The sequence below is a fragment of the Monodelphis domestica genome, chromosome 4, assembly GCF_027887165.1.
Source record: "Monodelphis domestica isolate mMonDom1 chromosome 4, mMonDom1.pri, whole genome shotgun sequence".
NCBI lineage: Eukaryota > Metazoa > Chordata > Mammalia > Didelphimorphia > Didelphidae > Monodelphis > Monodelphis domestica.
Genome location: NC_077230.1, coordinates 377,532,482 through 377,543,783, shown reverse-complemented (window position 1 = coordinate 377,543,783; position 11,302 = coordinate 377,532,482). Strand labels below are relative to the sequence as shown.

Sequence of the window (11,302 nt, the reverse complement as noted above, 5' to 3'; positions counted from 1 at the left end):
TTGCACAGGCACACACACAAATATATTTATGTTCATGTTCATTTATTTCAATCCTGTACAATTCTCAATTGTTCTATTGGGGGCTGTCTTGGCAAATACACTGGAATGGTTTACCATTTCCTTCTTCAGCTCATATTACAGATGAAGAAACTGAGACAAACAGGATTAACTGCCCTGCCTGGGTAAACATAGCTATGAAGTGTCTGAGATCAGAGTATCTGTAATCATCTGTTTTCTACTTATTTATTATCTCCTCCTGCTACATCTATTTTCCTAAATACTTGTCTTGTTTTGTGGATTGTAAACCCTTAGAGGATAGGGATCCTATAAATAGATATTCCAGGGCAGCCTAGTACTATGGCTTAAATTTATTTGAACAGATGTTTGCAGAAGAAAGAGGGCTGGATTTAGGACTAAAGGATCTAGGGTTGACTCTTCTACTCCATACCCCTATGACCTTGCTTAAGTTGCTTCTTCCCATTGGGTCGCTATAAAATGAGGAAGTTGTCCAAGGTAGCTTCTAAGATTTCTTTTCACTCCGATTTGATGATAGATTAATAATGCAGATGCAGCCTTGACAACATTTTTGTTTTCATTTAATATACAATCAACTTAATGATCAGTACTCTCTGGCTGTCCCTCATGCGTGGATGCTCTCCCTCATATCTATCTACTTGTGTTCTTTTAGTCTCAATTAAAATCTCCTCTTCTTTGTGGCTCAGTAGATTAAGAGCAAGGCTTAGAAATCAGAGGTCCTAGGTTCAAATGTGACTTCAGATACTTTCTAGCTGGATGACCCTGGGTAAGTTACTTAGCTCTCATTGCCTAACTCTTCTTAGAACTGATAATTAGTCATAATGCTGAGACAGAGGATAAGGGTTTAAAAAATAAAAATAAAATAAAATCCCACCTTCTACTAGAAGTCTTCTCCAATTCCTCTTAATTCTAATGACTTCCTTCTGTCAATTATTTCCTAAATTTTTCTTGTAGGTAGCTTGTTATTTACATGTTGTCTCCCCCATTAGACTGTGAGCTCCTTGAAGGCAGGGTCTGTCATTTGTCTTTCTTTGTATTCCTAGCACTTAGCACACTATATGACACATTTAATAAGAAACTGAATGTTCTTCCTCCTTTCTCGTTTCTTCTCCTTTTAGTCCATACAGTACAAGCTGCCACATTCATCTTTATAACTAAGAGGACATCATCCCTTTATTAAGAACAAAACCTTCAAAGACTATCTGCAAAATCGTTTAAACTTCTTGGTTTGTCATTTAAGCCTCTTCACCATCTGTTTCTAATCCCCATGTTCCAGTCTTATCTTCCTTTGCTCCCTTATATAAATACTCTCCAACAGGTAAATTGCCTTATTGACTGTCCCTAGACCTTGCATTCTCTAGCTTGTGTGTCTTTGCTGTTCCCCACCCTGAAATGTCCTCCTCATCTCTTTTCTTTTCTTTTCTTTTCTTTTCCTTTTTTAAAAATAACTCTTAATAAAGCTCATTGATACAGGGCCAAAAAATAAATAAATAAATAAAATAACTCTTACCTTCTGTCTTAGAATCAATACTAAGTATTGGTCCCAAGGTAGAGAAGAGTAGTTAAGGAGTAAGCAATTGGTGCTAAGTGACTTGCCCAGGGTCACACATCAGGAAGTATCTGAGGTCATAGCTGTGAACACAGGACCTCCTGTCTCCAGGCTTGGCTCTTTATCCACTGAGCAACCTAACTGTTCCAGCACCTAGATATTTTCAAAGTCTTGGGCAAATCCCAATCCCTCTGGATCTCCTTTAAACTCCTCTATAGAACTAACTTTCCTGGGGGCAGCTGGGTGGCTCACTGGATTGAGAGTCAGGCCTAGAGATGGGAGATCCTAGGTTCAAATCTGACCTCAGACACTTCCCAGCTGTGTGACCCTGGGCAAGTCACTTGACCCCCATTGCCTAGCCCTTACCACTCTTCTGCCTTGGAGCCAATACACAGTATTGATTCTAAGATGGAAGGTAAGGGTTTAAAAAAAAAAAAAGAACTAACTTTCCTTCAAGGCTCAATTCTGGAGCCACCTCCATCGCGGAACCTTACCTGACCACCACTCCCCTTCTAGGTTGTTGGAATTCTCCTCCTTATCAAATTACTATTTTTTTCTGTGTATTTGTTATATTCACCCCACTTAGTATGTAAGCTCTGTGAGGGAAGGAATTATGTCCATTTTTCTTGTCTTTGGGCCTCCTGTTTAGCAAGGTACCTTCAATATAAAGAGCTCTTAATAAGTGTTTGTTGAAAGGAAACATCTTTTGCTATTCTACATCAATCAATATTTATTAATAAAAACTGAAATTTATTATTATTAGGATCAAAGAAGTCTAGTGGATTGTCCATGATCACACAAATATTAGAGGTAAGATATGATACTTAATGTTGACTCTAAGATACAAAATTAGAATTTTAAAGAAAAGTAAGCTCTCTTCTCCTAGGTTTTTGTGACTTGTCTCTCTCCTGGTTTACCTTCTAGCTGACTGCTCCTCCATTCCTGAATGTGAGAGTCCTACAATCAGTCTTTCATGGGGATTCTTTTCTTCTCCCTATTATTTGTGATCAGTTCCCAAAGGTTCAATTAACTCCATGCTCATTATTCTCAAATCCATTTATTTAGTAGTAATCTCTCTCTTGACCTCCAGGCTTGTATTACCAGCTACCTTTCTTTTTTTCTTTTTTGAGACTAACTATCTCATCTAGGCTGAAAGGCCCTATCTCTTCCTGATCTTCCTTATTAGCAACAGAAGTTTTTACCTGCTCTGTTTCTGCTCCATGTTGGTTCATTCTTTCTTAGACAGCCTGGGGACCCTTTACTCCTGGGGGCCAAGAGATATTGATCAGTGTTATTATTGTCATTCTCAGACACTACTATCACTACTACAACTCAGAACTCGAGTTTAAGTGATTCACCAGCCTCAGCTTCCCAAATAGGAGGGATTATAGAGGTGTGACTCTTAGACATCTCAAACAATGTCTTATAGTTGTCTTAAACATTTCCAAAACCAAATTTCTATTTCTACCCTAAACCTCCCCCTTCTTTTGAACTTTCCTGTTATTGTCAAGGGTACCACCATTCTCCCCATCATGCAGATTTCCAATCTTGCATCTTTGATTCTTTACTTCCACTTACCTCACATATCCAATTTGTTGCCAAGTCTTAATCATGTCTACTTTTATTACATCTCTCACATAAGTTCCTGTATGAAGAGGAAGTTTAAGGAGACCTTGAAAATATCAAGGTTTACCCTCTTTAGCCACTATTCAAGGAACCAGGAAGCCATTTCAAAGGCAATATTTTATGGAGAAAGAAAAAGTTGGCCAAAAAAAGAGCTCGAGATTGAAAAAAAAACTTATTTATAGGAAAATACAACCTTCAGGTTAAATGACATCATTCCCACACATTCACCTCAGTTAAATTCCATCCTACCTGAAGGGGGTATCCTCCAAATTGACCTTTTTAGCAAATGGTTAAGGAGTCAAGTTCTAATCTAACAATTTACCATACATTTTGGATACTGGGCTCTTTGGGAGATTGCTCTATCAGAAAAGCCATTATTGTGTTTTCCAAAGCTCCTAGTGCAACTATTCTCTCTGGCAGGCAACCCTTTTAATGCAAATTGCACAGGCTGGGCCAGAAAGAGGTGAAGGGATTAAGAATGCAAATTAAAGGAGCCCGGGGCTGCTTGTGTAAAGAACTGGGGAAGAGGGTTATAAAACAAGGAAGAGGCTATTAACCCAGTCTCTAGTTCATAAAACTTATTCCTAAATCACTAGACTACAGTTTTGGACATTTTTAAAGTACAAACTCAAAAGACATCCCCAAATCCCAAAAATACTTTGTATAGTAAAGACTTTACTTGTTTCTGTTTCACTCAGGCTGTAGGTAATTTAGAGGCCTTTGTATTCTGAATAGGGTGTGGCAATCTTGTCCTGCCAGGGATGCAGTCTCTGAGAGACTAGCTTTGCTAGCTCTTTCTGGGGTCCTAGGCATATACATTTTGGAGGTATTCATATTGCTCACATATTTGAAAATAACACTAATTTCTCACTCTACACATTCTCTTTTTAAATTTGCCTTAGTACATACTTTCATTACTTCTCCCTTGGATTATTATAATAACCCTCTGATTGGTCTCTCTGCCCTCTTCCATTCCATTCTCTACTTAGTTACCAAATTGATCTTTCTAAACCTTAGTTCTGTACATGTCATCCTTTTTATTTTTTTAGAGTTTTTTATCTTTTTTCCTGGGTTATTCACATATTATCATGCAAAACTTGTTTCTATATTATTCATTTTTAAAAGAGAATAATCAAAACCAAAACCCCAAATAAATTTAAATGAAAAATTGCCTGCTATCTGTAATCTGATTCCAACAGTTCTTTCTCTGATATTGGATAGCATTCTTTGTCATAAATCCCTCAGAATTGTCCTGGATCATTGTATTGAAAATTGTTAAGTCTATCACAGTTGATTATTCCATAATATTGCTGTTATTATGTACAATGTTCTCCTGGTTCTATTTATTTGACTCAGCATCAGTTCATGGAGGTCTTTCCAGCTCTTTCTGAAATCATCCTGTTCATCATTTCTTATAACACAGTAGTATTCCATCACCAACATATAACAGTTTGTTCAGTCATTCCCCAATCCATGGACATCCCTTCAATTTCCAATTCTTTGCTAACACAAAAAGAGCTGCTCTAAATATTTTTATACAAGTAGGTCTTTCCCACTTTTAAAAAAATCTTTTTTGGGATACAGACCTAGTAGAGGTATTACTGGTTCAATGCCCTTTGGGCATAGTTCCAAATTGCCCTCCAGAATGGTTGGATCAGTTCACAACTTAATCAGCAATACATTAGTGTTCCAATTTTGCCATATCCTGTCCAACATTTACCATTTTCTTTAATATTATATTGGCCAATCTGATAGGTGGGAGGTGGTACCTCAGAGTTGTTTTAATTTGCATTTCTCTAATCAAGAGAAATTTGGAACATTTTTTCATATGCTTATTGATGGCTTTGATTCTTCATCTAAAAACTGCCTATTCATATCTTTGACCATTTGTCAATTGGGGAATGACTTGTTATAAATTTGACTTAAGTTTTCTACATATTCTCTATTTGGCTTTAAAAAAATATCTTTACCTTCTCTCTTAGAATTGATACTAAGTATGGGTTCCAAGGCAGAAGAACAGTAAGGGAGAGTTGGGGTTGTCAACATGGAAAAAAACACAGAACCACTAAAGTAGTCAGTAAAACCCAGTGTTTAACCAGGAGATGGTGCTCAATATTTGGTTGACACAGAGTCAAGCACCTAAAAACCATATAGAGCCAAGGGCTCTGGAACTTTGGGAACAGTATCTCTGAAAGGATCACCAGGATAGATGATTCTCCAAAGAACAATAAAACATAGGGATCTTATATACCTTTTGGGAAACTCAGGACAGGGAAGTATGATTGATTGGCTTTACATTGGCTACCAGGAAAGGAGGAATCCCCAGCTGGAATATCAGGGAGAGACTGATGCTTTACAAATGGATACAAAAGGAAAGGACTGGGCTACATGGGGAGGACTCTAATCAAAAAGAGAAACTTCTAAGACAAAAAGGGTACTTAACATTTGGTTATATTTACTAGTCCTACCTAAACTGGGATCTGAAACCAAATAAGTCTGGGACGTCCCCTGATGTATTTTTCAAAGGGAACAGGAGAAAACTTGGTGTTCCTAAAAACTAAGTGGATAGGGTTAAGTACCAGGGCCACATAGCTGGAAGTATCTGAAGTCAGATTTGAACCCAGGAATTCCCATCTCCAAGTCTGGCAGTCTATTCACTAAGCCACCTACCTGTTTCTTCATGTATATGGTTGTTTGCATGTTGTTTCCCTCATTAGAATGTTAGTTCCCTAAAGGTTGGGACCCTATTTTTAACTTAGGAAGCTATTATAATGTACCAGGAAAGATGTCAAAAGGCCTTAAATTGGATGGTGGCAAATGTCAGACATTTTTTTCTGGGATATTCCCCAAGTAGATTATGGACAATATGAAAATGCCTCTAAGTACACAGGTATTCAGAGATGTCTTATTTTTAATAACAAAAACCTGGAAGGAAAATGTGTCTACCAGGGAATGACTGAACTTTTAACATATGAATATAATGAGATATTGCTGTGCCATAGAGAAGGTCAAATATGAAGAATTCAGAGAAATAGGGAAAGATGGGTGAGGGGATGCTGGGTTGATTCAGTAGATTGACAAACAGGCCTAGAGATAGGGAAGTGCTGGGTTCAAATATGGCTTCAGATACCTTCTAGTTGTATGACCCTGGGCAGATACCTTCTAGTTGTATGACCCTGGGCAAGTAACTTAACTCCAATTGCCTAGTCCTCACTATTCTTCTGCATTAGAATGGAAGAAGGTAAAGTTTTAAAAAAATTAAGAGAAATATGGAAAAACAGGTGAAATGATTCAGAGTAAACAAACTAAAGGCAGGACACACAATGGCAAAGGGAACAAAATTTAGGTCAAACGTAATTAACAAGTTGGTAATATAATCCCTATAAAAGAGGGGAAAGTGGTAGGTATTAGACAATTGAACTATGAAGTGGCCCTGTTTCAAGGGGATTTACTTGGTGGAGTTCAGAACTGTTTATATGGCCTCCCAGGGTAATTGTTCTGGTTGTGTCTCAAGAGAGATTGGAGGCTTATTTATCTTTGTACCCACCCGGGCTCGGTAGGCATCAAGTCAACAAGGATCTCTTATTTCTTCAGTGTGGGAGCTCCCCCTACCAGATGATTGAGCCATGTACATTGTAACCTGGTAATCCATCTTAAAGTAGACCGAGGAAAGGCAGAGGCTTATTAAAATTTCCCTGAGGACCAAGTGAATAAAGATACAAGGCCGGTTTTCAACTCAGGTCGCATTGACTCCAAGTCCAGTTGAGCACTCAGACTGTTGTCCCTGACTGTATACAGCAAGCACTTAATAAAAGTTGGACTTTGCAGAGGAAAAATCCCTAGGTTTAAAGAGGATGTGGGGGTCAGTCTCTTATTTTTTCTCAGTTTGTCTGTTTGTTTTCCATCAAATAAGATGGTCAGTAAAGTCGGTTCCTTCCAAGCTGTCGATCTTGCGAACTCAAGAGACTTCGAACTGAACGGCACCCTTCAAAGGGAACGATTTTTGGAGGCCGCCACCTTCCGTACACCAGGGCGACGCACTGCGCAGACTCCCACTCTCCCAGGAAAACATAGCCATCTTATGCGCATGCTCGAGCCTAGTCACCTAGACGTCCAGCTTGAGGCGGCTTGATTAGGAGGATTGCGTGCGAGGACCGCGGGCTTTCGGGGCTCGGTGCGTCCGGTTTTCCGGGAAAGGGGCGAGGAGGGGGAGGGAGCCTGGCCCCGGGGTTGTGGGTAGCGGAGTTAAGCACAGGTTCACCCTGGGCCGACTTGGCCTTGGAATCGCTGCCTTTCAGCTCTGAGCGTTCCGGACGCGCCAAGCCTTACGTTGTTTTTTTTTTTAAATGACGCATGCGTGGATTGGCCTCGGACCTGCTTGAAAGAGCATCCTCCTTTCTTAGTTGTGTGACTCAGCTAGTCATTTAACGCAGTTTACCAAGGCTTTCCCCCCTTCCTCTTATACTTCCCCCCCTTCTTAAGAGTTGTTACTAGGAAAGAAAGTAAGAGTTTAAAAACAAATCCTTCTCTGAGATGGGATTTCTTCATCTTCAAAATAAGCAGGGCAGGGGGCAGCCAGGTGGTTCAGGGGATTGAGAGCCTAGCCCTTGAGACAGGAGGTCTTGAGTTCTAGTGTGATCATAGACACTTCCCAGCTATGATCCTGGACAAGCCATTTAACTCTGCTCTCAGCTTTTAAACTGATTGTTGATTCTAGGATTTAAGGTAAGGGATTTTTTAAAAAGCTGGGTAGAATTAGAACTTAGATCATTTTGACTAGACACTCTCCAATACGCCTTCTGACCCAAATCAATGATCTCTATAGCTTTTTTCATTCAAGTCTCACAACTCTTATTACCCACCATTTTTCAGTTAAGGAAAATGAGGCTCAGAAATTTGCCTAGGGTCACACAGCTGATAATGGGTCAGAAGTAGGATTTGAACCCATGTAGCTGAACCTCCCTGACTCCGTTCCTCAACTATAAGGTGGAGATAATTATAACAGTCATCTCCCAGAGTTTTCAAGAAGATCAAATATGTTATTTATTAATAGTAAATGCTAGCTATTATCACCATTTTATTAATGCAATGGAAGATAGTAATAACTGGTATTGGTGGTCCTATCCAGAAACAATCCCAACAAGTGATTTTCAGTAGGAATTCCATATGCTCCTGTGATCATACCTTCTGAATCAAATTTCTTCTGTTTCTTATCACCCAGATAAGCCGACAATATGGAGGCACCTCCAGTCACCATGATGCCAGTAACAGGTGGCACTATTAATATGATGGAATATTTATTGCAGGGTAAGTTATTTGGGGAGTTGATTATGTCATCCACTTTGCCTTCTTTTAATCAATTATGTTAAACATTTTTACCAAAAGATAATGTAGCTGTGGTATGGTTCTGGAGTCAGTATTGGGTAATTTGGATTTTAGATCAAGCTTTGCCACTAGTGTTTGTGATCTTAGACAAGCTCCAGATGAGGAAAGATTGAATAGCCTTTTGGAACTCAGTGTTCTCCTGAGTAAAAGGAGATGGTTGGAGTGGGTGGTCTCTAAGGGCTCTAAAACTGTGGTTTTATTTAAAGTTGTATTTCTGTTTTAAAGATGGTTATCTGAAGTATATAAAGCTAGAATGCTGCTTATAGCTTACTGGGACTTCCTAGGAATTCTGGTTCTTGGTCATACCTCTTCAGTTTCATTTCCTGATGAAAGTGAAAAAGTGAGGTTCTATGATCTTTTCTTTCCCCTTAGGAAGTGTTTTGGATCACAGCTTGGAGAGCCTCATTCACCGACTTAGGGGTCTGTGTGACAACATGGAACCTGAGACTTTTCTGGACCATGAAATGGTGTTCCTCTTAAAGGGGCAGCAAGCTAGCCCCTTTGTTTTAAGGGCTCGGAGATCAATGGACAAGACAGGGGCACCCTGGCATCTGCGATATCTGGGACAACCTGAGATGGGGGACAAGAATCGCCACACCCTAGTCCGTAACTGTGTGGATATTGCCACATCAGAGAACCTGACTGATTTTTTGATGGAGATGGGCTTCCGAATGGACCATGAGTTTGTGGCCAAGGGCCATTTGTTTCGAAAAGGTATCATGAAGATTGTGGTATACAAGATTTTCCGCATCCTGATTCCAGGGAACACAGATAGCACTGAGGCACTGTCCCTCTCCTATCTGGTAGAGTTGAGTGTTGTTGCACCAGCAGGACAGGACATGGTTTCTGATGACATGAGAAATTTTGCTGAACAACTAAAGCCTTTGGTTCACTTGGAGAAGATAGACCCCAAGAGGCTAATGTGATTTTAGTAAAGGAACTTTCTGACATTGGGGTCTGTTCTTTTGCATTATAGAAACCAAAACTAAGTAAATATCCTTGAGCAACATAAATTGGATTTCTTTACTTCATACAAGGGTCTTGGGAGCTTAACTGAGCTCTGGAATTCAAATCTCCTTTTCTGGAAATTTCAGTATAAATTGCTTATATCTCTTTGCAATGAAAAACCCTGTTAATTTGTGCCATTCAATTAGCTCATTCATTGGGTTATATTAATAGTGTCTAAATTTTTTTCCAGTAATCAAATCTTTTTCTTCCTCTTCCTCCACTGGAAAGATAAAAGAAAAAATAAAACTCTTGTGACATTTTGATGTTATGAGAGCTGAACTAAATTTGACTGGATTTCATTCATTTCTGACCACAGGAAAAAGAGGATGAACAAAAACAGTTTTTCACAGGCAAAGAAAAGCTATTAACTTGTTTCTTCAAGATTCTAGGGGAGAGTATCTAAGACCTAAGGCAGTGAGTATATATCATATGGTAAATTGGCATGAAAAGCATTGGGTCCATAGTTTCTAATTCTCCTTTCTATTTCTTCCCTAACTATTGCCAGTTTTGTTATCAGTCAGAGTAACCCTACAGAAATCTACACATTTTGTGAAGCCAAATGCAGGGATAGTTCATGTTCTAAACATAAAGAATGTTTCTTTTCAGTGCTTTATGAATACTCCTTATTTTCAAGTCTGAGTCACATCTAGGTATTCCTTTCACCACCCTAATCTCCCAAATTGAATCCTCCCTTGTAACTAAGAAAATCAGTTGAGCAAAAAAGCTCTCCAGGTGATTGCATCTGACAGTCCAGTGCCTTATTGCTAAAAGATGAGATGGTTTCATATCTATTCTTTCCAATTTATTATTAATTTAAAAAAAAATTTGCTCAGTGACTGAATAATGGTTTCATTGATAGTGGTATTTATTTGTATCTTATTTTTTTCCTTCTGCTTACTTCATACTGCATCAATCTATACAAACTTTCTCTTAAGAATTATTAACTTTTAAAATAAACTTATTTCTAGTACACAGCCTCTGTAGCCTCATTAGTAGAATATCCTAGTAGAATGTCTACTGAGATAGTCTATTCTAACTCATTAACATCCTAACTGATAGCTCCCTGCTTTCAATATCTACCCTTCCAATCTAACTTACTTATGTAATATTGTCACATTAATCTTAAAACACTTCTTATATTATACTCTTGCTCTAAAGAAGTTACCTATATTGCCTATTGGATAAAATATTACAGAATGCAAATATATCTTGTTTATTATCAAAATTGTACCTTTCCTCATGGTGGGCTTTTTCATTTATTCTATACCTAGTTTAAATTCTACCTTTTCTTCATATCTTAATTTAAGTCCTACCAGAAAGATCACTGTGCTTCATCATGGTACATGTCCCCATTTTGCCCAGGCCCACATTTCAGACCAGGGTGATGGTGAGGAATAGTTGGTGAGGAATAGTTGTTAAAACTGTAAAAAGCCAAAGTAGGGAGTCATATATTTTGCTAACATTCCTGGCAGTGTGTCAAGCCTTTCTGGCTCAAAACTTGTGCTTAGGCCCCTAGCTTTCCATGAGATTTTAATATTCTGAGAACCCCTGGTCCCTGATCTGCCCTCAGTCAATAATCTGTTATTTGGATATAATAAGAGTGGTCTTTCTTTTCTCTGTCCTAGTATCAATTCTAAGACAAGAGCATCAAGGGCTAGGCAGTTAAGTCACTACTGTGAACCCAGAGTCATAATAGCT

The 11,302-nt window shown here is 38.7% G+C and overlaps 1 protein-coding gene across 2 annotated transcripts; it reads left to right on the top strand.

The window, feature by feature from the left end:
• The first annotated feature begins 7,265 nt into the window (after positions 1-7,265).
• MED18 (mediator complex subunit 18) lies at positions 7,266-10,572 on the top strand. Of its 2 annotated transcripts, none has more exons than XM_001364956.4 (3): positions 7,266-7,385; positions 8,433-8,518; positions 8,969-10,572. In XM_001364956.4, exons 2-3 carry the CDS (start codon positions 8,446-8,448, stop codon positions 9,520-9,522), a joined length of 627 nt encoding a protein of 208 aa, XP_001364993.1. In that variant the 5' UTR covers positions 7,266-7,385; positions 8,433-8,445; the 3' UTR covers positions 9,523-10,572. The 2 variants fall into 2 exon arrangements, with proteins under 2 accessions (XP_001364993.1, XP_056651406.1); XM_056795428.1 differs by lacking the exon at positions 7,266-7,385 and adding an exon at positions 7,562-7,936.
• The last annotated feature ends 730 nt before the right edge of the window (positions 10,573-11,302 follow it).

What these genes read in the sequence shown, in the direction of transcription:
- MED18 (XM_001364956.4), top strand. Translation starts at nt 8,446, where the DNA reads ATGGAGGCACCTCCAGTCACCATGATGCCAGTAACAGGTGGCACTATT. An exon ending in GATGGAATATTTATTGCAGG is followed by an intron (nt 8,519 to 8,968) that starts GTAAGTTATTTG and finishes CTTTCCCCTTAG; the next exon opens with GAAGTGTTTTGGATCACAGC.